At 41.7% G+C, this 27468-nt stretch overlaps 1 protein-coding gene across 6 annotated transcripts in view; it reads left to right on the forward strand.

The window, feature by feature from the left end:
• Positions 1-26961, forward strand: part of TXNRD1 (thioredoxin reductase 1) — a 49042-nt gene extending 22081 nt beyond the window's left edge. For all 6 annotated transcript variants that reach the window (XM_073323953.2, XM_073323914.2, XM_073323933.2 and 3 more), the window contains 13 exons: positions 2005-2127; positions 3326-3398; positions 3513-3632; positions 4382-4524; positions 4654-4769; positions 7087-7312; positions 10719-10811; positions 13313-13389; positions 15481-15637; positions 16434-16541; positions 19235-19330; positions 21712-21846; positions 26515-26961. In XM_073323953.2, coding sequence (XP_073180054.2) covers positions 2005-2127; positions 3326-3398; positions 3513-3632; positions 4382-4524; positions 4654-4769; positions 7087-7312; positions 10719-10811; positions 13313-13389; positions 15481-15637; positions 16434-16541; positions 19235-19330; positions 21712-21846; positions 26515-26577 — 1530 coding nt within the window. In that variant the 3' untranslated portion in view covers positions 26578-26961. The remainder of the gene's footprint in view (positions 1-2004; positions 2128-3325; positions 3399-3512; positions 3633-4381; positions 4525-4653; positions 4770-7086; positions 7313-10718; positions 10812-13312; positions 13390-15480; positions 15638-16433; positions 16542-19234; positions 19331-21711; positions 21847-26514) is intronic.
• Positions 26962-27468: the final 507 nt, after the last annotated feature.

Raw genomic sequence — 27468 nt, forward strand, 5'->3', positions numbered from 1 at the left:
TCCTTGCTGTCTGAAAGAAACAGAACAACAAAAGAAGACAGCAACAGACAGTGAGCTACGTCTTCTCCTTTCTTTCCACTCCACCCCGATCCAAACATGGCTCTCAATGCCTTTGTGCTGAAGAGGGATTTGTGCACTTTCCCCTGCTTTGGACACTGCAGAGGCTTCTCTGCTCAGTCTGGGGGTCCATGCAGACGTATACAATGGGATAGGACAGGGGTGGCTAACCTGAGCCTGAGAAGGAGCCAGAATTTACCCATGTACATTGCCAAAGAGCCACAGTAATAGATCAGCAGCCGCCCCATCGGCTCCACAGGTGTCCTACTACCCCCCAGCACTTCCTGCCCACCGGCAGCCACTCCCCCTCCTCTCTGTGCCTCTCGATCAGCTGTTTGGTGGCATTCAGAAGGCTGGGGGGGCAGAGGGGGAGTGAGGGCATAGCAGGCTCACGGGAGGGGGAGAGGGTGGGAAGGGGTGGAGTGGGGGCAGGGCCTGTGGCAGCGCCAGGGGTTGAGCAGTGAGCACCCCCCGGCACATTGGAAAGTTGATGCCTGTAGCTCCAGTCCTGGAGTTGGTGCCTATACAAGGAGCCACATATTAACTTCTGAAGAGCCACCTGTGGCTCCGGAGCCACAGGTTAGCCACCCCTGGGATAGGAGGATGCCTGTCATTCCCCCTCCGACCTTGCAGAATTTATCTGGAGAAAGTAATTCAGCCCCAGCCTGGCTGTGTTACCTCTTCCGTGGAGGTCCATATTCTGAAATGAAGTTTCAGAATTACAAGATGCAAATTTTCTGAAAACATTTTTTTTTTTTAGTTTCAAACATTTTTTTTCTGTGGGAATGTCTGTCGAAATAATACATTTTTTCTAAATGCTTTGGTTTCAACAAAAATTCTGTCAAAAGTTTTGATGAAAAATTTCCTTCCAGCTTCCTTCCACTAGCTGACAAGCTCTCAGAGAGCTGTGTGGTTTCAAAGGTGGCTGTGTCCCTTTAACATACAGAGATGTTTATTTAGTATGGAAAGTCATTTGGAGCTATGCCCATGGACACCAGCTGAGGATCTGGTCCTTGCTCACTAGAGGACTTATCTTGTGCCGTTGGGGTCAATGGAAGTTTTGCCTGCAACATCAAGTATCAGGCCTCGTGGGAAAAATCCTTCATTGGGATTTTGACTGAGTAAAAAATGAAGTGGGGCCCCACACATTTAATACAATGGCTGATTTTGGACAGAGGGATATGAAGATTAATGGAATGTGCTTTATAGACTACAACTGTCCAAATGCATGACTATTAGAGCAGAATAACAACAGCTAATCCACAAAAAGAGATCAGAGGCAAATTCATCTCTGGTGCAACTCCATTGACTTCATTTGACTTTCTTTCATTTGGGCTTATGATTCTGGAATGAAAGCTAAAACTATTATGTAAGACATCAGGGAAAGCCACATGCAAAAAACATTAAGTATAGTTTTGTTTTCTAAGAGGGACTAGTTTATGTAAAGTGGTAAATGAAGTTTGTTTAAAAACTTTAGGGGATGTTTTCAGGGAATATGGCATTGCTGAATTTTCCTGCTCAGACATGCTGTGGAAAAAACAATTCTAGAAAAGGGTGGCGGTTGGTGGGGGAATAATTATTTAAAAAACCCCAACAGATTATAGACCTGTTGCATTCACTCTGTGTCAGCATATTATATAGTATGAACAGGGACTAGGGCTGATTTAATACAGTACATTGAACTGTTCAGACCAAACCTGCACAAAAGCAGCAGGTTCATATTTTTGTGTCTATACAGGAAGCTGAGCTATTGGGGTAAGGATTACAAAGATACAACTCTAAGAAGCTAATGGGGAGCAGTGTTTGCAAACTCCAGAAACACCCATATCCCCCTCCCCCAGCAACTGTTTCTCATTGGAAGTATTCATTTTGTCATTGATTCAGATTTGAGAGCTATGGATAATACTTTTCTTTGAATAAATTTGTCTCTTTGTTTTCTTCTTTCAGGCACATAAGGAAGGAAAGATTCAAAAACTACTTGAAACAAAGGGACATGATCACATGCAGGATTCCTATGACTATGATCTAATTGTCATTGGAGGGGGTTCTGGAGGTCTGGCTGCTTCCAAGGTATGGGTGACAAAATGCAAATGTATGAGCCACTGATAATTGAGCAGAATACATCCTGAACATTTCAGGTCTGAATATCTCTAATATTGTAGAGGCATCAAATTAATTCTTGTTCTTTTGTGGATCTTTGGGTGCTAGTCCCAGTGGCATGGTATCCTCATTTAAAGAGACAGTTGCTCTGAAGATGAAAAGTATGAAAATGTAACAAAGTGAATATAAAATAAAACTTGACCTTTTCCTCCCACCTCCCTTCAAGAGATATTGTTAGAAAACACTGGGAAAATATCTCAAGAGGTTTTCTTAGCATTTGGATTAAATTGCTGAGAGTATGTTAAAAACTATCCTGAAATTATTATAAACAAGTTTTTATTTTTGTCTGAGATTAATATCCACCTGGGAATCTTTGTGTGTATGTACATATGTACGTACATACACGCGCCTGCGCGCACATTTTTTAAAAAAAATTTGGGATCAGTCATTTTATTTTTAATGGAAGAAGTTGTATAACTTCAAAGTTTCATAAAATGAAATCCTGGCCTCACTGAAGTCAGTGGGAGTTTTGCTTAACTAGCTGTGAGCCCTTCATATGATGGAATATAATTAATAACGCATGAGCCAGTTGTGGTCATTCAAGATATCAGGTTTACTAGTTTGAAAAACAAATGCCATTCTTGACATCTACAGATCGTGGGCTAAATTCTGTATTCATGTATACCAGCACGACCACACTGAAATGCAGGGGATGTGCAGAGATGTAACTGAGGGCAGAATTTGGTGCCAGGTGCCTTTATGCTGTTATGGGACATGTCAGATCAATGCAGTAGAAACACATTGTTAAAGGGAGAACCAGATAAATAACGTTTGTTAGAAGGATTTTAAAACAAATGGAATGTTGAGAAATTATTTAAGCAATATGACTGGCTGAAGTGGAGAGCATCAGTTCTTTAGTAGTGCCCTCAACCTACCAAGTGGAACTGTATCACTTGTAGAAATCTATATGCCCGTTTCCCCCCCCCTCTTTTCCGTCTTGAGCATGCAGATTAATCCTGAAGATTAATGACCGTCTGGCCATGCCCTTGCAACTCAATTATTATTACATAATTAAAAATGACATTGATTTTCAGCAGTGTATGATGCTATCATGTAGTATGGATAGAAGTTCTAATATTTCTATATTTGTGTTTAATTTGCTCTCTAGGAGGCTGCCAAGTATGGCAAGAAAGTGATGGTGCTGGACTACGTTACTCCTACTCCTCAGGGAACTAGATGGGGTAAATTTCTGATGACTACAGTCATGTTGTTATAAAGGGGCATTTCTTATAAAACTCAGATTCTATTTTAGGACAGAGCACATTCATACATAAAACATTTTGTTTCCCTCTTAGGTCTTGGAGGGACATGTGTAAATGTGGGTTGTATACCTAAAAAACTGATGCACCAGGCAGCTTTGCTAGGACAAGCCTTACAAGATTCACGCAAGTTTGGATGGCAGTTTGAGGAGAAAGGTATAGAAATTTAAAAATATATATATATCTTTTAATTTTCATGTACCTCATTCAGAACTCTATCCTGCAAGGTGCTGAGCACTTCAGGACCTCTGCCGCAAAGCAATTCAGATTGTGCTAGCCTTAAGAACATAAGTGGTACCATTGAGTTCAGTGGGATGACACACATGGTTAAGTGCATTGCAGGATCAGGACTGGAGTACTCGGCATCAGGTCCTCAGTGGTGTAGTGTGCATTTTTATAGCCCATTGGTTCCTTCCAGCGTTTAATATCATGAACCCTACATGTCCATATATGTGGGTCTGGATTTGGTGGAGGCATGGTCCTCTAAGTGGGAATATGTAGAGGCAATTCTCAAAGAGACGTAACCTGTTCATGTTTTAACAGACACCTGCTCACAGTTGTCAACAGAATAATACTGATACTGAGATAAAGCTATAAGCTTCAAGGGTTAAAAAAATAGGAAATGACAAGATCTTGAATGGCTTGGTCGGAGCCCACTGATAACAAAATGCTTGCCTGCCACTGTTGTTGCAGCCATGTGGTAAGCACTGTAGGTCAGACTACCTTATTCCAGCTTTTTGCTGCTGTAACTCATTAGATTTCAGGGGGTACACGAGGGTGAAACAGGAGCAACACAGTGGTGAATCGGGCCCTGTGTGACTACTGTGATGTGAGAATCCCGTTGGAAGGCTGGGGAAAATGAGGAATAGACAGGTTAAAAATTGGACATCTTTTTGTTTCAACAGTCAAACACAGCTGGGAGACTATGACAGAAGCTGTTCAGAATTATATTGGCTCTCTCAACTGGGGCTACAGGGTGTCTTTGAGAGAGAAGGAGGTCACGTACGAGAATGCTTACGGAGAATTTGTTGGGCCACACACAATTAAGGTATCAAATAGCAATGTGTCCTCTATCTCTTCTTTACTCTTTTTGGACAAAGATGCTTTTCTGACACCAACAATCTTCTTGTTGGTAAGAGTGTGAAATACAAACTATGTCCTGTTGCTTTGCATATAGGCAACAAATAACAAAGGAAAAGAGAAATTTTACACAGCGGAGAAATTTCTGATTGCCACCGGTGAAAGGCCGCGCTACCTGGGTGTCCCTGGAGACAAGGAATACTGCATTAGCAGGTAAACATAGGCAGGAATGCAGAATAATCCACTATGCCTATTTTAAAATGGTCTCTTACGGCATGAGTTCTGCAAGAACATCAGACCTAGCATACATCACGAGGCTGTGAGCTCTTAGCTATGAGACATGTTTCATGCAATCCTTTAGTAGCACTACTTCAGGGTGACAGCAGCAGTAATTGAGAATGCCATAAATGAGAATACCAGAATGCCCAGAATTTGCATTAATTCATCAGGCCTATCTCCATGCCTGTTGCACTCATTTCCTCCCTATTCACCTGCGACCGGTTCAGTGCAGCTGTGGTGGTTTGTTCAAGTTGAGAAGCACTGTGCACTTTGAGGAAGCCTCTCTGCACAAGTGCTGAGGAAATCCTGAGTCTGAAAGCATTTCCACTTCCACAAGTCAGCAGTCTGTATAAACACATGCAGTGAGCTGAAGTACTGTTGACCAAAGAAATACTAGAGTTTTTGTTGTGAAACCACATGAAATTTGCCTGTCTTGTCTTGTTACAACTTTGAAACTCAATCCAGGTTCCCAAAGAAGTTCATAAAATTTCATGAATCTTATGGGTAAACGCGAACTGATTTATGACTCCATGCAAGCCATACAAAACTTGTGGCTTTGCAAGTTTTTAACACATATCCAGGTGAAATGCAGTGGTTTCAACTGAGTTTAACTTTTAGGTTCTTTGGAGCATGGAACCGAAGGCAAAAATTATGGGCATGTAAACCTATATGAGTCAAAACAAATAAAAGGTTGAAATAAACTCCAGTGAATGGAAACAGCCAAATTTCACACTTCTCTACTAACAGGAAGTGGTGAAAGTGGACATATGTTATATATAAATTAACACACAAAAAACTGTTAAAAGTACATTAAGATTGCAAAGTCAAGCAATTACTCAGAAGTTAGGAAACGCCGGAATAGTTTGTCTGTCAATCTCAATTTGGTCCCTTTGTGTGCATGCATTATAATACAGATTTCAATTACATGATCATATTCTGTTTTTTCTACAGTAGCTTTTTCAGGGAGAATCCTGCTGAGTCTCTGCAGTCCTGGGCTGGAGCATGCTTATTATAGATGGAATCCTTGGAGAATTCAGCTGCCAAACTTTAACAAATCTCTACTAAGCATGTGGAATGCATCCACTGCCAGATTTCAAGCCATTGCTCTAACGCAGGGGTTCTTAAACTTCATTGCACTATGACCCCCTTCTGACAATAAAAATTACTACATGACCCCAGGAGTGGGGACTGAAGCCTGAACCCATCCTAGCCCAGCTGCCCGGGGAGCCGGGGGGCAGTTCCAAAGCCTGGTGGGGCCAACACTGAAGCCCAAGGGCTTCTGTCCCAGTCAGGGGGCCTGTAACCTGAGCCCCGCCACCCAGGGCTTAAGCCCTTGGGCTTTGGCTTTGATCCCAGGTGGTTGGGCTTGGGCTTTGGCCCTGTGTGGTGGGTCTCAAGCTTTGGCTTTGGCCACAGGCCTCAGCAACTCTAATGCCAGCCCTGGCAACCCCATAAAACGGGGTCATGATCCACTTTGGGGTCCCACTCCATAGTTTGAGAACTGCTGCTCTAAAGCATGGTGGAGCTAAAGCCGCTCCACAAAACAGTTGAAAGAAGTTGTTTTGCCCATGTTAAAAATTTATTTTTTCCTACTCTCCTTCTTGGAAACAGTTGAACTGTATTTAGCTGAAACATTTAAAAAAAATCCAGCCTGAAGCAGACACTCATGTTGGAAAACTTCAGCCAAAACAGTTAAAGCTTAGTAAAGTTGTAAATAGGGGCTTTTACTAGGAAGCATCAGGAAACCTTAATTACGTGTGGACCTAATAGCCCCACCGATAGTTATGTTTTGTGCACATTTGTTATATTGTTTTATTTGCATATTGGTTGTATTTTTAATATTTTTACAACACTGATTAAAATAAAATCTTCAAAAAAGTCAAGATGGTACATTTATCTACATACTGACCCCTCTTCCTTGCGAAGAGTTAACTCATTACGACACCATTTGCAATGAGATTCAAATTTAAGAAAAGCAGGCACTAAGATCTGCGCAGCTGGTTATACTTTATTGTAGAAAATCCATAATTTTTTTTGGTAATTTGGACAAACTGAAAGGCAAATTAGAGTATTTCACATTCATTTTTGATGCTCCTAGTTAGAACTTCTCTGCCATGTGTTGACCTCAAATGCCAATTATGTATATAGTGTATTCCTAGTTCTAAAGATTTCCTATTTCCTCTATAGAAAAACAGCTGTCAGTTATAAAGAATTGTATTAAATAGTCTAATTTAATTTTTTTTTTTTTCAGTGATGATCTCTTCTCTCTACCTTACTGTCCAGGAAAGACCCTGGTGGTTGGAGCTTCCTATGTTGCCCTTGAATGTGCTGGATTTCTTGCCGGTCTTGGTTTAGACGTAACTGTAATGGTGCGATCCATCCTTTTAAGAGGATTTGATCAGGAAATGGCGAACAAAATTGGGGAACATATGGAAGAACATGGAGTCAAGTTTATTAAACAGTTTGTTCCAACTAAGGTAAGCCTTTTCATTGGAACAACTGAAAGTGGTACATAAACATAAATGAAAGCAATCTTCAGATTATAGTATTTTAAGAAACATGAATTATCTATCTTAGTGGCAACAAAAAGTTGAATCCATATTATTGGATCTGCTAAAATGTAAGTAAGGTTAATTTTTTATTGCCTTGTAACAGTCTGATTTTATAAACTTTGTCTAATTGAAAACTACAATCTAGTTTTATTATTTAAGTTGCCTGAGGTTTTAAAATCCTTTAGAAGAATTAGAGTCTTTAGCCTCCTGTGCTAAAAATATTGTTAAAAACTAAGGTCCTGATTCTGCAAACATTGAATGCACATGCTTAACTTTGAGTATGTGAATAGTTCCAGTGACGTTAGCAGCACTATTCACATACTAAAAGTTAAGAATGTGCATAAGTTTTTGCAGAACTGAGGCCAATGCATCGAAAGCATTCACATTACATGAGGATAAACTGAATGCCAGTTTCAGTTTAACATTCTGAGCCTCTAAATGCTTACTGCAGTACCTAATGCTTACTACCCAGTAGAGTCAAGGGAGCTATCCTTTGATATTAACCACTAAGTACGGTAGTAAGTATTTGTAGCATAATGCCTTAAATTTGCAAGGTGACAAGAAAATTCTTTTCACTGTGCAATTAAAATAAGAAGAATGTTTATCTGATTATTTTATTGAAAATGGTGTAAAAAATCAAATACCAACCACCTTGCAGTTTAGTCCCCAATTGTGCAAATAATTACATGTGTATATCTTCGCTCATATGTAGTGTTTGCAGGATGGGGATCCCCAGACATGGACTCCTGCACCTGTGGCTTTAACAGAACTATGTGTGGGAATTGGGATCCCAATGCAGGACTGGGGCCTAACTGTAAAAAATACAATTGTATCTTCACAGTGTAAGATAATGGCTAAAATGAGGCAACAAAAAGGCCCTGATTTGGCAAAGCACTTCAGCACATGCTTAACTTTGACTTTGTGCATATGAGTAAGCCTGTTAAAGTTAAGCATATTCTTAGATGAATTAGGGCCATAAAAAGGACCCATTATACTACATATAAAGCTTTTTTGTCATTTATGTAAAGTTACCATCAAAGACCAGGGCGGATGCCAACAGCATTTTGCTTAATGATTAGGGTTTAATTATTATAAAATGAGAGAGGAATTACAAAACAACTTCCATTAGGTGCTAAGCCAATACATTATAATATTTTAGGTGTTCAAGGATTAAAAATAAATAAAATGCATTCCATTCTTTTCACTCTTACACACCGGAGGTAGGCTTAAAAAACTGTGTGTGTGTGTGTGTGTGTGTATGTAGGGGGGGATTGCTAATTTCTGTTGTGTAAACTCACTCTGTTCTCATAAAGGATAAAAGATTTATCCCGAAAGGTTAGAGTGGAGATTGCAAGGAATTTTCTGTTCTTATTCATGCAAAAACTGTAGCAATCCCAATGCATATGAAAAAGAGAGAGCTGAATGTTTAGCTTCTAATTGCTCCATATTTAGTGCAGCAGGTTTTTATTGGACCCAATCCTACAAGATGCTGAGCCTTCCCACAAAGTGCTGAGTACTCTCCACTCCCATTGAAGACAGCAGGTGCTGAGGATGCTCAGCACCTCACAAGTGCTTAGCACACTGCAGGGAGCCCATTCTGCATTACTTGCAGAATATGCTTTTGACTGTTGCATACTGTGTCTCTGCTACCTTGCCATTGACTTCAATAGGAGCAGGATTCAGCCCTGTATCCATTCAGGAATTTACTTGAACGTTAAGTCTCAGATGGCTGGGCAGATTTTCAGCAGCCATCTTCCTTGTTTATCTTTTTGGCACTGGGTTTGAAGTTACGTACATTCCATTTTAGTATCGAGCCTTGTGTTGAATGTTGTGAGACAGCAGATGCATCAACCTAAATCAGTGGTTTTCAAACTGTGGGTCGTGGCTCAGTACTGGGTTGCGGAATGTAAGGCACTGGGTCGTGGCGGCTCTGGTCAGCACCGCTGACTGGGCCATTAAAAGTCCCATCGGCAGTGCTGCCCAGCTAAGGCAGGCTAGTCCCGACCTGTTCCGAGACTGTGCTGCACCCCAGAAGCGGCCAGCAGCGGGTCTGGCTCCTACGTGGGGGGGCTACGGGGCTTCGTGCATTACCCCTGCCCTGAGCACCAGCTCCGCACTCCCATTGTCTGGTTCCTGGCCAATGGGAACTGGGGGTGGCACTGCCTGCAGGCGAGAGCCACACAGAGCAGCTTGCGCGCCTCTGCCTAGGAGCCGGACCTGCTGCTGGCCGCTTCTGGGGTGCAGCATGGTCCATGATGCCAGGACAGGACGGCGTGGTCCATGGTGCCAGGACTGCCTTAGCACCCCCACTGCATCGCTGACCGGGAGCCGCCCAAGGTAAGCCCGTGCCCCAACCCCCTGCCCCAGCCCTGACCCCCCCAAACCTAGAGCCCCCTCCTGCACCCCAAATCCCTCATCTCCAGCCCCAGCCCAGAGCCTGCACCCCCAGCCCAGAGCCCCGACTCTCTCCCACACCCTCACCCCCAGCCTAGAGCCTCTCCCACTCCCTGAACCCCTCATTCCTGGCCCCACCCTGAAGCCCTCACCCCCGCACCCCAACCCTCTGCCCCAGTCCTGAGCCCCTCCCACACTCCAAGCCCCTCATCCCCAGCTCTGTTGGGTTGCAGGCATCAACAGTTTTCTTCAACTGGATCGGCAGAAAAAAAGTTTGAAAACCATTGCCTTAAATAACACTGTGCTGATTCAATGCAACCTGTAAAATGGGTCCAGTGGCACAAAGATTTTAAGAAATTGTTAGGAAAAAACCACAAGAACAGTTGTTACAGTTTATTATTTTGGGTTGCTTAGTAATTATGCAGTAAAACTGTCCCTGAAAATTTCATATCACGATAAACTTACTTGTAAAGGGCTAGATTGTGTTTTATACACCGCCCCAGGTCAGAGGCAGCATGGAGCCTCATGCCTCTGGGGAAACACAGTAAGGGATTGTACTTTAGGAGGCATAGTCTCATTCACATGGCTCAGTGAAAAGGAGGTGTGGCACTACAGAGAACCGACTGCACGGATTTGCAACCTAAATAGGTTCAGAGTCTGTTCTTTAATTTTGTTTGATTAAATGTTAGTTTCCCTTTGGTGAGAGCAGATCCTGTGTATTCATCAAAGGAAATAAAATTCCATGGAAAAGATTGTGGTATATCTTGTTTTCGAAGTGTCCGTAGGAGTGTTTTCAGTATGAAGACGCAGCTGCAGTTAGATACAAAATTTCTGTCTTTCGCTCTGTTATGCTCTGCTGAAAACAGCTGCAGCCTTAGTATTTTACTCCTGCATATCTCCCATTCGGAAAGTAAAGCTTCATTTTCAAATATTGTAGATCGAACAGCTTGAGGAAGGAACTCCTGGCAAATTGAAAGTCATAGCCCAGTCCACAGACGGCAGGGAAATAACTGAAGGGGAATACAACACTGTAAGTAATTCATAATGGTGCCTTCACATTGATAAAGAAGAGCATGGAAAAACCTTTGAGTGAACATTAAGATTTAGTGCTGCTGGAGAGATCTTCTGGAGATTGAAGTGGTTTTTGGTATTCAGGCCTTGTCTACACTACCGCGGTAAGTTGACTGAGTCACGTAGCTGGAGTTGATGTAGCTTACGTCAATTTACCGCAGTGTCTACACTCTCCCATCAGTTTACCTATTCTCATTCCAGTGGAGTACCTGAGTCGACTGGAGAGCGCTTTGCGGCCGATTTTAGTGGGTCTTTACTAGACCCGCTAAATCGATCCCTGCTGCATTGATTGCAGCAGCATCGATGCCCAGTAAATGTAGACATGGCCTCAATGTCAAGATGTGTTTCTTGTATATCTGCAACAGGTAATGAGTAAAATTTGCAAAAGCACATAAATGACATAAGAGCGTGAGTCCTACTGACTTTCAAGGGAGCTTAGGCTCCTTGAGCCACTTAGGTGCTTTGAAAACTTTACTCATTAGGGAGTACAGGGGTCTGCACGTATGGAGCCATTTGCAGGATTTGGCTCTAAGGAGTTACCCCCGATAAACTATTGGCAAAGGAGGATACATAATGGTTTCTACTACAGCTGCAGCATGCTACTGCAATATTAGCATACAACAGATGGACTTTCTAAAAACCAGACACAAATAAAGGTAATCCCTTCTCAAGACCAACTGGTGAAACACTTACGTGAAATCACCCAATGCCTAATTCAGTGGTCCCCAAACATTTTACCTCACACGTCCCCCTGGCGCCTGTCCATGTTTTCACCCCCCACATGGGACTGGGAGCGGAGCTGCGACAGGGGGGACGACATGGACAGGAGTAAGGGGGCCAAGGCTGGGGCCAAAGCTCAGGGTGGGGCCAAGAGTGGAGCCCTGGGCGCAGGGCCTGCAGTCAGAACCGTGGGGCGGGGCCGGCAGTGGGGCGCGGAGCCAGAAGCTGGTGCTGGTGTCAGGAGTGGAGGTGGATGGTGCTCCCTCCTCTCCCCCTGTGGAGGACTGACCCCGGGCCCCAGCCACACCTCCCCAAACTTTCCTCTGCACCCCCCTGGGGGGCATGCTCCACACTTTGGGGACCTCTGGCTTAATGGCTAGGCTGAAGGACAGCTAGGGAAAGCTATACTTATTTTTAATGACAAAACTAAAATGGTATATTTTGTGTGTGTGTGTATTATATATATTTGATGGTTGCCCTTTTCAATTCACCTTTTTGCATGCCACTCATTTTCTTTCGCCCTGATCCTGGCAAGACTTATGCACACAAAGTCAGTGAGACTACTTACAGTGCATAAAGTTAAGCCTTGTGAGATCAGGGCCTTTGATTGTAAGTGCTTGGAGGAACGGACTTATCCACCTCTATGTATGTATAGAGCCTCTGTGTATCTCAGTGTATCACACCAGGGCCTCTGGGTACTACCATAATATAAATGTTTAATAGTAATTGTGTTGTGTGACCTTAATTACGTACTACCCTTTTTTTCTGACTTATGCTAGTGGGAGGCCCCAGGTCTCAAAACCTGAGCCATCTCTTCATAAAGAAAGCTGCTGATTTCCCACCACCAATACCCCTCCTCTGACTATATCACCTTGACCTCGCCTTCCCAAGGGCTGTCATCTCATTTTGGACCAATGAGCTGATGAGTCGGCTCAGTTAAGAATGTAATCAGTTACTCTTCTGGAGAACTAAGTTTAGCTGAACCCTCTGGTAGTATTACAGCTCTGAAGTGCTCAGTCACCCAGCAGGGATGAGAGGGAGTGTTTGAACATATCTTCAACAGTTCTTAGTGGTTGGATGTGTGGCACTGTGAGGGCTGAAGCAACTCCTTGACCATAATTGCAGATTTTGAGGGACCCTTTTTTGGGAATCTACCATGCTCAAAAAGGTGGCCAATTGGTGGGATAGGTGAAGAATTTCACCTGGCCTGGCCAACATTCTGAGCAAATGCTTGTGTGGAGATAAGTCCTCTTTGACCATCATCTTGCTTAGGGGACATATCCAGCCATATCCTACTTGGGGTTCCAGAGCTAAAACAAAAAGAGGTGACTGTTCTGCATTCTTCTTATTTGCCAATGCCTTTGAATTCCCTAATTAAGGAAGCCTTTCGTTAAAGAACTGTTGCAGACTCACGTCTTGCTTTTTTAAAAAAAGTGTCGTAATACTTCTGTGTCACAGATGAGAGAGTGGAGAGACAGGATCTGATCTGCATTTGGGGATGTTTTCTCGAGGGGAAAATGTTTAACTGGGCTTAATGGTAAAAACATCAGCTGGCACCATTAGCTCATGGAAGAGGCAGGGATTGTCTCTAATGCTGTGCTTTGCACAGTGGGATTCTGATTGGGCCTCTGGCCGCTACCATAATACAAATAGCGTAATAACGTATAATAACAGGCAAGTATGCAAATGCCCTTCCATGCTCTTAGGAGATCACTAATACCATGCACTGGTGTTTTTCAGGTGTTGTTAGCAGTAGGAAGGGACACATGCACAAGAACAATCGGCTTAGACAAAGTCGGAGTGAAGATCAATGAAAGGTAAGAACAAACTTCTTTGCAGCTCTCATGATTGTGTGGATATGACTTACTATTGCAACATTAGTTATATAAGACATAAAATTTAATTTTTGAGACCTTTATTTTTCTTGCCATTTCACTTATATGGCAGTAGAAAAGCTCTTAGCAGATAGCCGCCCTTTATTAAATACATGAAAAGGACAAACACGACAGTAATGCAAACATAGTCTGTTTCACCTAGGTTCTTAGACTGCCCTTGTCACCATGGTATCTCTCACTGGCTTCCAGCAATTCATTAAGCAGCATGACTAGCATCTGTCACATGGTTCATTCTTCCTCTCATCCTCTCCCCGGGGGGAGAATTGTGTCTGCACTGTCGCGTTTTAGTAGGGATGTGTTTATTAGGGTTTTTGTTTCTTTTTTAAAGTACATGCCACTGTATGTTTAAGTGAGAAAGCAAGGTTGAAGAAATGCACCTTGCACTTCAGGTGGAAGATAATGAGGTGTGTGATGGTCCTTAGTTCTTGGGGGAGTTCATTCCACAGTCTGGGACCGCCCCCACCCCTTCAATATTCATTCTCCTGCACAGACAAGCTTCTCCCTCACTGTAGGGAGCATGTTGTGCAAGAGGAGTGGTGATGTTGGCCATAGTATTCATCCTGAAGCTTTAGTTGATCTTTTAGATAGTCTGGGCTCAGGCTATGGATCGCCTTGAAGAGAAGGGCCGCAGCCTAGAATTTGACCAATATTCTACTGAAAGCCAGTGAGCAGAAAACAGCTCTGATGTGCTCACAGTAGCCCAGGTTGCTGAGGAGATGTGCTGAACTGGTTGGAGTCTCTCTACACCTATAGTGTCTCCATTTGTTGTTTTTCTTGGGAACAGCAAAAGACACTTCCCTGACACCAGGACCTTCCCCAGCCACATTCTAAAGTCCCTGTGTAAGTCATGGAGGGTGGTAGAGTTCTTAAAATAAAAAGTTACAGAATTTTTGTAATGGGAAGTGTGAAGTGACCTTTGTATAGGAGTCTATAGTGGTCCCACTATAATTCCTTCAGTCAATACTGTTGGTTGTTACCATGAGATGAACATCTGTCCAGAATTCCTTGTTATCTACCTTTTCCCCTCCCTGTAATGCCAACTGTGCTATTGACTTATTAGCAACCTGAGAATTATTAATATTTTAATAACTCATTAAATATAACATTTAAAAAAGTTCTTGTTAGTTGCCCTTAGATGGGATGTTCTAGAATTCTGGTGGGCAACCTGCGGCCTACAGACCCCACACGGCCTGTCAGGGTAATCTGCTGGCGGGCCACCAGACAGTTTGTTTACATTTGCACGGCCGCCCACAGCTCCTAGTGGCTGTGGTTTGCCGTTCCCGGCAAATGGGAGCTGTGGGAAGTGGTGGCCAGCGCGTCCCTGTGACCCACGCCGTTTCCCACAGCTCCCATTGGCTGGGACTGGTGAACCGCAGCCACTGGGAGTTGCAGGTGGCTGTGCAAATGTAAACAGTGTCTGGCTGCCCACCAGCGGATTACCCTAATGGGCCGCGTGCGGGTCGCAGGTTGCCCACCACTGGTCTAGAAGCTTGAAATGAATGTCTGGCACTTAAAGTGGAAGACCGAGGGTTAGGGCCGCAGTAGCAACTTCTGCCATCAGGTTGGATTATCAGCAATAGAGAAGCTCTGCTTCTGCTCCAAAGCTTGTGTGGGAGAATATCTCCTGTTTTGGGTCCTGGAGATTCTCTGTACCCAATGCGGCTACTGGGGGTGGGTGTTGAGAAGAGGATCTGGGTCCTGCCCTATGACTCTGTAATTCAGAAGCCTGACTACTGCTTCAAGAGCCCAGGTCCTTATCTGGTGTGTAAATTCGTATAGCTTTGGTTGGAGAGATGCTGGTTTGCACCAGCTTAGATTCTGGCCCAAGACTGTAACACAGGGTTGTCTGTAACACAGGGTTGTCTGGCTACTTGAGGTGTCTGAGAGAAATTCAGTATGTATCCTTCTGATAGAGCTAGAGGGCTTTACTTCTACAGGTTATTAATATTTTACTCCTCCAGTCTCCTATATTGAGTTACTTCATGCCTTGTCTCTTGTTAATCTAACTTGTAGATCAGGAAAAATTCCTGTCAGTGATGAGGAACAAACTAATGTGCCTTATATTTATGCCATTGGGGATGTGTTGGAGGGCAAGCTGGAGCTCACACCAGTGGCAATCCAAGCAGGTAGATTGTTGGCTCGAAGGCTTTATGCTGGAACAACCTTAAAGGTAAGCAAGCAATTAGCATGAAGCACTGTCATTGTTCAAACCTTTAAATGCAGCATATTGGACTTTATACTCATAGCATGTTTTTTAAGCATTAACTTTGTTTATTCTTCAGTCTCCCTCCTTTGCAAAGATGTTACTGCAGACGTGTTCTGCTTAAAGTGCAGGACAAAATTAATACTTTAAGAATGCAAGAAAGGTCTGTTTTTTATCTAGTGTAAGTGGGTTTTTTCTTTCTCTCAGAGAGTGTAATAAGAAAGTGAACTGAGTCCATTTTGACTAAATTTTAGTGTTTTCTTATAAATGTCAGCAAAAGCCATAGTTTCATTAAACTAACTCTCATTCACAGGCAATTTAGTAAATCTGCTTATTGTCCCTAATAAGACAATAATAGGGTTTCAGAATCCTAGGTGATGCTGTTTGGACTAATATTTTTAACTTCCCATTTTTGTGTTTTCATTATAATACATAACTCTAAGTTCTTTGGCATTTTAAAATATGTATAGAACAAAGGTCTGATACATTAGTGGAGCAACATATTTTCACTTATAGGGTCTGGATCACCACTGCGTATTTCCATTTTACATCAGTGTAACTGTTGAAGCCAGTGGTGTTACTCTAGAGCAACACCCTTAGGTCTTGTTGCTTTCAAAGTGATACCTTCAGAGTTACGAATTTCCCATCTTTTCTTCCTGTGTTACAAATCTACCTGAAATGTTAACAATGCACTGATTTATAACTGGTATATTGATGATGCTAAACATGCTGACATAAAATAAATAAATTTAATCCCATACAGTGCGACTATGTGAATGTTCCAACCACAGTGTTCACTCCACTGGAATACGGAGCCTGTGGATTCTCAGAAGAGACAGCGCTGGAGAAGTTTGGGGAGGAAAATATTGAGGTAAACTGTTTAGTTCTTCTTTTTCATTAAAAGAAAGATTTTTGAATTAAATTTTAACTTCCTACCCTCTATCAGAAAGAGGGAATGTTTACACAGCAAGTAGACACCCACAGCCGGCCTGTTCCAGCCAACCCAGGCTTGCAGGGGTTGGGTTGTGGGGCCGTTCCATTGCTGTGTAGACTTTCAGGCTCAGGCTAGAGCCTGGGCCCTAGGACCCTGCAAGGTGGGAGGGTCCCACAGCTCGGGCTCCACCCTGAGCCCGGAAGTCTATACAGCTATGAAACAGCCCTGTGAGCCCAAGTCAGCTGGCACAGGCCAAGCATGGGTTTTTCTTTGCTGTGTAGACCTACCCTTAAGGGCAACAGGATACTAAGAATATTTTTATCGCTTTGGTTAGATCCTAAAACCTGGTGTAAACCTTAGTCTGCAATTCTGGTAAACCTAGCTGCAGATGTTTTCTTGTTGGCAAACGGGGCTTGTGCATGAAATAGTTGTAAAAATGTAATCTTTGTCTCTAGATGTAATAAGGGGATCAATTAGTGGAGGAGCATTGAAAGGCAGTAAATCGTTTTTAGTGCCAAAGCTGAACTATTGGTGTAATCACAAAGTATGGCAATATACTCCTCTGCCATGGTTATTATTCCTGTTAGGCTGTTTGGACTTATCTACACAAACACGTAGTTCATGGCAAGCTGGGGTGTAAGTCTACCTTGCACTAGCCTGCCACCCACTGTCAGTGTGGACCCTGCTACTATGCACTATTAGTTGTTTAGTGCACTTTGATCTACCCTGCTTTGAAATGGCATCAGGGTCAGCATGGACACTTAGGGCTGATCTATACTATGAGGTTAAGTTGACCTAAGTTACGCAACTCCAGCTACGTGACTAACTTAGTTGGAGTCGACCGTACCTTAGGTTGACTTATTGGGGTGTCTACACTGTACTGGGTCCATGGGAGAAATTCTCCCGTCAACTTAACTTACACTTCTCATTCCGATGGAGTACTGGAGTCGACGGGAGAGCGATCTGCTGTTGATTTAGCGGATCTTCACTAGACCTCGCTAAATCGACCCCCGGTGGATCGATCGCCACAGCATCGATCAGCAGTAAGTGTACATACTCTTAATGTAGAAGGCTGATCAGAGGTGGATTTACACCTCAGCTTGCTGTAAGCTAGATGGTTCTATAGACAAGCCCTAGGGCCCTGATTGTACAAACACACACATACTTAATTTTACTCAGGGGAGTAGTCCCACTGAGATTGCTCATGGGAGTGAAATTGAACATGTGTAAGAATTTGTAGGATTGGGCCTTAAAACAGTAAAATATTCTACAAACCACAGAGTAAAAAAAAGAAAAAAATCTTTGCAAGAATCTGGCAGTGAATGGTGTCTTCTCATTGATATTGTTTTGGGAGCAAGACCTGGGTGAATGATTATGTAAGGACTGGTTCATAAATTAGCAAACTTTTAAGAGTAAAGCTAAGAAGATTTTTTTTTAAGAGAGCTATGTGGAAAAAGAATTATATGATTTGACACACAATGCCCCCCCCCCCCTTTTTTTTTTTACATGGACTTACTTCTGGCCACTAGAAGATGGCTGAAATTCTCATTTGCACACACACCTTCAGTTTATGTTCACAAAACCCAGTCTGTGCAAGCCCCCAAACTGGGTGTGGAATCTTGGACCCTTAACTGAAAAATGCACTTGCAGTTTTAGAAGACTCTTTTTTTTTTTTTTTTTTTTTTTGAAAATTTGATCGAAGGAGGCAAAAAGAATTTCAATGTCATTTGTAACCTGGCTGACTTCTAATTTGGATAATTACAATTTCCTTAACACTTAGTTGCACCTGTATTCTCCTTTTCTTTGTCCTCTAAACATTTTTTAGTTGTGGTCTTGAGCTGCCTTTCACCCCTGAAATGGCTAAATTTCAGTGTTGGGTGGCATCATCTTTCTATATATGTAGTTTATAAAGTGCCTTAGAACCTTACTTATGTGAAATGCATTAAATCAGTTCTCTCCTGATTTGTTGAGGGGCATATGTTCAGTTTTTCTCAGTAAGCTGCAGTTAATTAAAAACTCTTCTCATCTAATAATTCATTTACAGTTAGCTGATGGTAGAGCTGCACTGCTCCACAGAGAACTCCAGGAGGGAACCACTCCCAGAGCTTCCAGGGGACTGGGAAACCTGATCCCTCTTAGAACTCAACCAGCAGTTCAGACAGTTGTAGAGGAGGGACAGGATCATGGCCCATTCTGCCCCCCACCCTTCCCACTTCAGGTTGATGTGCACCCAGATGACTCGGAAGGTGCATTCCCCAAGCACAGGACTCTGAATATTCCTTTCCCTTGTACCTGGTGTGCCTCCCCTCAGACCTTTTGTTAGGAAATCTTGTCTCTATATGACTTAAAGTATTCCAAGTTTTGTGTGCTTGGATAATTGTCAGTTAACATATTAGTAAATGATTTATACTTGCATTGCATCACAGTTTGTACTCCTTTTTAAGAACTATAAGGGTGAGAATTTCAAAAGTGCCCCTTGTCAGCCTAACTCTGCTCCTGCTGAAGTCAGCAGTAAAACTCCCCATTGACTTCAGTGGGTGCAGAGTTAGTTCAATGCTGAGGGCTTTTGAAAAGCCTACCTAGCACCATAAACTTATAAAACTTGTTTACAGTCCTTATTGTATTTCTAGGTTTACCATAGTTATTTCTGGCCACTGGAGTGGACTGTCCCATCTAGAGACAACAACAAATGCTATGCAAAGATAATCTGCAATATTCAAGATAATGTAAGTGCATTTTTTTCCTCATGGGGAAACAGGAACTGGCTAGTCATTTTAGGGGCCACAGTGAAAGGGATAAGTAGTTGTTTTTCCTATTTGTTAAAAATTAATATCCTTCAGTTTGTCACTAATCTACCTTTTGAATATTATTAAACATTTCTAATAATATGTACCAAAGATTTATGTTTTATATAAAAATGGCCCTTTAACAGTCTGTATGACTGACATTTGTACATAGTAGATTTCAATAAGGATAAAAATATTGGTAGTTATCACTAGAAATGTTCATTATATTTCAAAAGTAGGTATATAAACTATTAGTAATGCTACATAGCTCTTACACTTTTTAAAAAAGTCATCCTGTTCTTCCTCTAGGAGATGCATCTCCCTTAAATCAAGGTCAGCCGGAATCCATCAAATTTCTTCCCCTTACAAATCCATGGGTTAGTTTTGAACCCTCGAGATGACTATAACAGGATTTCTGTGTCTTGCCCTCACAAATCTTATTTTAAATGATAATGCTAAGATTAACCTGCCATAGTAGGGATAAAACTACCACCCTTCGCTACTACAGACCTCTACAGAAGCTGTTAAACCATTAAGTAGATTATAAACCATTTAGAAGAATCAGCATTCCCAGCTGTAAGTGAGCAAGATCTGTTTAATAAGAGCTGAGTTGGACTTTAATTATTAACAAGTCTCTCCCTCGCCTTTAACTTTTTCTACTGTGACAGTATGTTTGTTACTAGATATTGGCATCTAGCAACCAATATGAGCAAATGTCTATAAAATCTATTTTATCTAGTTACTCTTATCCATGTTGTCTTATGTACCTATGGTAATTTTAAGGATCCTACTACAAACTTATGGTGTCTAAATAACTACCTCATTTCTAAAGTGCCCATCACCATAGTATTTAGTCTCCACTTTTTGGAGATCACCTTTACACCCATGTGGATCCTGTGGTAGAACTGGGGCTATAGGGCCTGATCCAAAGTCCATTGAAATAAATGGAAAGACTCCCATTAACTTCAGTGGACTTTGAATCAGGTCCTTAATTTGTTCACATTTTATTGTCCTGAAAATTGTAAATGAGTTTAAATATCTATAGGGTTAGAGGTTATCCAGGATGAAAATTGACTGCATTAAATATTTAAGTTTGTACGTGAAACTCTTATTAATACAATATCATAAAAAAAAGATAATTGAAAATAGATATACTTTAGGTTTTACTCCTTATCTTATCCTTGAAATAGCTCATAGGTAACTAGCCCATAGGTGCTCACTAATGAGGAAAAATAATCTTAAACTCAAATCACAAATTGTGTGTCTTGTAGTTAGCAGAAGCAGATAGCCTTTGATGTCCAACAGGATTGCTGTGGCATGAAAACAAAGAGACAGAACCTTAGCTAGCATAAATCACATAACTCCATCAAAGTCCATGGAGCTGTGGCAATTTACACCAGCTCAGGATGTAAAATATTTTATAAATCAGATTTGTTGTTCTCTCGGTAGTACGGAAAGGAGCTATACTAAAATGTTACTAGATATTTTTCATTTGAACACTAGCATATGCTAGAGAAACAGAGTATGCAGTGATAGTTGTTTTCTTGTGACTATGTGCCTTGTCTGTTTCAGCAATCACCAGAGATGTTATCTATTGGTCGTAGTTAAGGCTAAGATTTTGGCATGGGTATTTTTATTAAAAGTCACGGACAGGGCATGGGCAATAAACAATAAAATCACAGAAATGAACACAGGGCTGGCATTAGGGGGTAGCAAGTAGGGCAATTGCCCTGGGCCCCCACGCCATAGGGGGCCCCACAAAGCTAAGGGGCAGAAGAGCTCAGGCTTCAGCCCTGGGCAGCAGGGCTTCGGGCTTTTGGCTCGGGCTTTGGGCCTGGGTGGCGAGGCTCAGGCTTCAGTCTCCTAGGAACCCAACAGCACATCCATGAGCCCATTTTTTGATTTATGACCTTTTGCACAGAATATGTATTACTTGTCGGTGAATATATTTGCTCAGCAGTAATCATTCAATTACATCAATCCAATTAGAAAAGCTAAATAGAATTATATATAAGCGTTTCTTGTGTTGTTACACTTAATGTTACTTAACTGCTAAACTGGGAGTTTGTAAAATGTAATTTTTATTGAGATGATTCAGAACAAACACACAGTAAATGAACAACTAACACTGGCCCTGGTATTGCGATATGCTTGATGTACACATATGCTTATCTTCACTTTGGTGAGTAGCCCATTGAAGTCAGTGGAACAACTCATCTGAGTAAAAGTTAAACACACTGTCTTTAATAAGAAGAAAATCTTCAAGACTATCTGAAGAGAATAAATGTACAAGGCTACTTGAATTGATTTTCTTTATTTAGGAGCGAGTTATCGGTTTCCATGTGCTTGGTCCAAATGCTGGAGAAGTTACCCAGGGGTTTTCAGCAGCCATCAAATGTGGACTGACAAAAGCGCAGTTGGACAACACAATAGGAATTCATCCAGTTTGTGCAGAGGTGTGTATGTGATGTCAGAGTTTTCACAGTCTATTATTGTGTGGTATCGCTAAACAAAAAATACATAAGGCTAGATTTTCTTATGCAGTGCAGCCCCTTTGCACTGCAGTGCCAGATGATGTGATCATAAAGCTAGCACATCCAGCCCCAGGGGGATCACACCAGATTATGCCATTTTGCTTTAGCCAACACAAGGGGATCTTCTGATAGAGGAGAGCAGGCATCTCCCTTCTTCCTGCTGCCAGCACATGAGGGGGAAGAGTGCTAATGTAAGAGCTCCCATACCTGCTGTGCTCCACCAGAAGATCCCTCTTTCTGATCCTCAACCTTGTGAACATTAATAGCCGTCATAAATCAAAGCATCCCTAAGATGCTCTAACTCAGAGCACAGGGACCAGTCTAATATAGTGTCAGCAGGATCAGGGATAGTTCAAGAGTGAACTTTTAAGCCTGCCCATAGCTACTTCCACCCTTACACTCCCCAGCTTGCACAAGGCACATTTTGGCCGTACCTGAGAATGTGTCTCACAGCCTTTTATTTTGGGGTCTCGGGGAAGAGGTTGGAAATCTTCAAATAATTAGAGTTTATAAAAATGAATTTTGGTTTCTGCACAGTTTTGATTTGAATTTTGGATGACCAGGAGTTTCAGATACAAAAGTTTTGACTTTATATAAAGACTTAGGGTTTTTCTTCACATATGTTTAATTCTTTAACTATTTAATGTCAATGGTCTGCCATGATGTAGTGTCTCCTCTGTCTGAGAGTAGAGAATTCTCCTCACACGCTGACTCTCAGAAATCTGTATATGGAGGCTTCAGATATTTATTTCTGCTAATTGGTTATCAAGGCTAACATTTCAGGTTGATCTAAAATAGGCTTATAAAGTGGTATTCTAGAGAGAGAGAGCAACTACTTAATGATTTTTCTCTTAAATTCTGCCTCTCTGGAGATTTTTTCTTTACTCAGTTCATGTGTCTGACTCCAAGTAAAGAAGCATGAAAAGGAGCAAAATCATTTGCTGGTGTAAATCAGTGACGTTCCATTGAAGAGTGCCTATTTACACCAGCTGAGGATTTCCTATAAGACTAGACATACGCTGCAATTAAAACTCTGTGCCTGGCCTGTGCCAGCTGACTTGGGCTCGGGCTAAGGAGCTGCTTAATTGCGGCGTAGACGTTTGGGCCCGGGCTGTAGCCTGAGCTCTGAAACCCGAGAATCCTGATCATGAACATCTACTCACGAGCAGCTATAGGTGTCTAATTGCAGTGTAGACATACCCTAAGCCATTTTAACTCTTGAATCTGTCAGTGGGTCTTGGACTGAATCTGTGTACTTCAGTACGTATTTTAGCTACGAGCTGTAATATTATAAAATACCAGAGATCTGCAAAAGTAGCCCCATCCACTTGTCTGTGCTATTTGTATGTTGTGTTTTCAGCATAATGCAAGGTAGGTCAAGATGACAGCCTTTGTGAATGTAACAGATTGGCAGATACCTGAGTGATTTCAAAGCATCCACAGGAAAGGTTTTACCTTTCTCTGTAACATCATGTTACAATGGGGTTCTTATAGACCCTCAAAGAAAGGAAAACAAGTTCTCATTTTATCAGAGGCCTTTTCCTGGTAGATGGCTGAGTGGGAGTCTTCACACCTGTGAATTCAAATGGAGCATTAGCATATGCAGTGTGAAGATAGAATGATAATCATAATGTATTTTGGACATCTGAGCTGCTAAAATTGAAAATGAATTAGAATGATTAGACATAATTTGGTGTGGTAATTTCAGCTAATCATGTTTATTTGGAGAGGAGTGGGGGAGAGAATCATCTGAGGAGGAAGATGCAAATTAAAAGCTCCAGAGGGTTGTGATAATTTTGTAGTCAAAAGGTTTTTGCTCCTTTTACTTAATCTCATCTCTTATTCAGCCACCAACAAGAACAAAAAAATAAAAAATCTGTTGGCATTTTGTAGGTACTGAGTGCATTGGGATAAATAGAACAATGAATGACCTCAGCATGCTTTCTAAGTTATATATTTATAAACATGCCAAAGGAAAGGAAATTACTATCACTTTCCTGCACAGATGTATTGCATCTTTATTTAGGACCAGATACTGCCACTCTCAGTGACTTCCAGTAGTATCTCATTTCACAAGTGGTCTTCTGACAAGTACAGTGGTATTCAGCATGAATATTTTGCTTTTATAAATTAGAGCCAGATTTTGCTTCTCTTACTCACTCTACAAAACAGGCTCTTGAAATCAATGAGACTGTTTGCAGAGACAAGTGCTACTCAGCATGAGTATAGGTGGCAGAAACTGGGTCTTAATGAGACCTGGTTTTAAGAGAGACTGAATTGTAGTAATTAAAAATGTTGGTATTTACAATTCAGGCAAATCTTCCTTTTAAAAACTGGCATGACTCAGCTAGTTCACTAATGAGTGCTTTCCATTTATTGGATCTATAGCCTTGTCTTCACTTGTACAGCTAACAAGCTCTCAATCAAAAAATCATATTTCCAGTAACTCTCAGATCCCAGCTGGTTTGCTTTAGTCAAGAAGCTATGCAGAGACTGCACAGCAGCTAGAGCTGGCCGGTACACCCAGAAGCTGGGGTCAAGACCAAGAAGGAAAAACAGATAAAGCTAGCACATTTTAATCTTTATTTTCATTTCAAAGTGACTTCAACAATGCAGTGCAATCAAAGTCCACTTGAAATGAAAATTAAGATTAAGATGCGCACATATTGCATTGGAGTATTAGAAGCCCTATTTCAAACCCAGTCCCTTAGCTTAAATATATCTTTCTTTTCACTATACATTAAGGTAGTTTCTTGCATGTATCTGAATTCCTTATTGGTATGTAGTGTTTTATTTGCTTACAGAGGGAGGAGGTTGTGTATCATTTATTGATGCTATTCTCCAAAGAGCTGTTTGCAGTCTGTATACAGCAAGGCTTCAACTTACTGAACTTTAAGGCTTCAGATCTCTATTAACTGCAGACATTTCAATCTTATTTGCATGGCTGAAATGTGCAGCTACTCTGTTCTGTTCTCAGTTTATTCTTCCTCAGAGATGACTTTGATGCCAGCTAATTACTGTAGCTTTGAACCATTTAGATAGAAGTGGTTTTGATTTCCTGTAATCCTTCCTGTATTATATGTGTGCAAAACAGCACCATCAGTTGTGTAGTAAACCTTAACTACTAACTGAGATAATTTGTTGGATTTCATGCAACTTAATTTTCTTCTAGAATTTCAGTATTTTTTCATTTTACAAAAACTACTCTTGAACATCTTTATTTTTAATGTAAGTTTCAGGAAAGCACCAAGAGTCCTCACTTTGTAGACTAGATCTACAAAGGTTTCTTAGCTATTGTCTGGGGGGAAGAAAGAAAACCTTTACAAAGTGCATTAAGAATATTTTTCCTTCAGCCTCATGTTAGAGCAGCTTGAATCCAAGAGAATTACATGGGAAGAGTTGTGCTCATGGATTTTCATTTTTGGGGGAACTCTTTGAGGTCCTTCAGTCAAAGATATAGTTAAAAAGAGCCTGGTCCTGAAATGTGAGGTTGGGTACCTCCATTAAAGTCAATTATTATTATTTTATTTGTATTACAGTAGCATGTAAGGGGCCCAATGTGCTAGGCACTATATAAACCCATAGTAAGAGATAGTCCCTGCCCCACAGTGCTTGTAGTCTTGTAGATAAGACAGACAAGAAGTGTGAGAAAGGGACACATAAAAGCAGAAGATTGTAAACTGAGGCATGGAGAGGTTAAGTGACTTGCCCAAGGTCACAGAGGAAAAGTGTGTCAGAGTAGGGAATGGAACACAGGTTTCCTGGAGTCCTTGTCCAGTGCCAAGATCATTCTTGGCCTTCAACAGGCAAGTTGCTGGGGAAGAATTTCCTCCTTGCAGGTACTATGTTGGGCCACGATAGGTGTCCCTATACTGGCCCTTCCCCAGACAAACCTTTGTGCCATGGGCAGTAGACGTTGAGGCCTTAGTGTATATTCCCATGGCCATTCTGGCTTGTACCGCAAATGATAGGAACCCCAAGGTATGCTGCCATAATTTAAAGCAGCCTCCAGGGCTGTTCAAAATTATGCTGGTTGGCATTTTAGCCCCAGAACCAGGCATACACAAAATTAGCTTAAAACCATCATTCTCTTCCCCTTGCCCAGGACTTCTGGAGACATAGCACAGAATTCCAGTGTATGTGTTGGAATGGTAGCCACATCTTCTTCACACCTCCTAAAGCAGGAGTTCCAATCACCAGATCCTGGTCAGCACAAGTGCTGTAAATCCGAATCCATAATATCTAGAGCTGGAATTGGTTCCAGAATTATATTTGACGTGATATCAACGTGATATCTTAATTAACGTGATATCTTAATTTACCATATTAAGATAAAAGTGGTAGAAAGCCACGTGACTTTCCCTCAGTCATTTCTTCTTGACCACAAAAATAAAAACCCTAAGAAAAGTGGTGATGACAAGAGGTGTGCACTATGAAGCAATGAGGATGTTAAATGAATCTTTGCCATTACAATGTACTACTTTGAATAAGAAATGCTATTGTTGTAGCATTATTCCTTATATATCTGGGTGCCATCCTCCTTGGGATTCATTCAATATACTGAAAACATTCTTGCTTCCTTCCTCTCAGATATTCACCACGCTGTCAGAGACTAAGCGTTCTGGTGGAAATGTCCTTCAGTCTGGCTGCTGAGGTTAATCACCCCCATTGTTGCTGCATTTGCCAGAGACTGACTTTCATCACCACGGTTGACTTCTGCAAGGCAGAAGAAAACATCTCCACACAAGCCGTCATCATCATCCTCAGCAGCAGTGGGCACCCCCTTGACCAAAGCGTTCACTTAACTGAATGAGAAAAGCACACTGGGAGTTGTTAGTCATTCGTGATGATTGGATGGCAATCGGCAAAACAGTGGGAGTATTTAACATCAAGCTGCTGCATGGCAAGGCATCTACAGGATGCTTCCATGATGTCGCAGCCTAAACCCAGAGTTTTCTGGTAGGCAGCGATGGAAGAACTGCTGGCACAGTTTGAGAATAACCCTTTTCCCCTAAATAAAGAGCTTCCTAATTTAAATGTGTTACCACAAGTACTGATAGTTCTATGGTATCTCCGATATATTGCATTATAAAACAGTACAATGGTGACTCTTCCTCAGTGAGCCTGCATATCATCATCAGATCACGGTAATGCAGCAGGTAAAGTATGAGTATAGAGGAGTGATCTTATCTCATGTTTCATTCTGAGTTGCAAAATAGCCTGTCACATACATTTAGCCATAATTAGCAATATCCAGAATAGCAAGTCTTTTTTCGCTTCCAAAAATCCTAACACCAAAATTAATCCCTCATAATTTGTTATTCTGGAGACGACTGCTTGTTACCACGGTTGCCCCTTGTACTAGCCTCTGAGAAAGGAAAATGTTTATCTCAGAAAGGCCTTGTCTACCTGGGAAAGCTTTTTTGGGGTATCTTTAGTTTTTTGGCATAAACTGCTTTCCATCCAGACTCAAATGATCTTGTGGGGCATTATCTTGCATCTTATCCCTCTGTAATTAACCCACTTGGGAAGTGACATAATTCT

This window comes from Lepidochelys kempii, chromosome 1, assembly GCF_965140285.1.
Source record: "Lepidochelys kempii isolate rLepKem1 chromosome 1, rLepKem1.hap1, whole genome shotgun sequence".
NCBI lineage: Eukaryota > Metazoa > Chordata > Testudines > Cheloniidae > Lepidochelys > Lepidochelys kempii.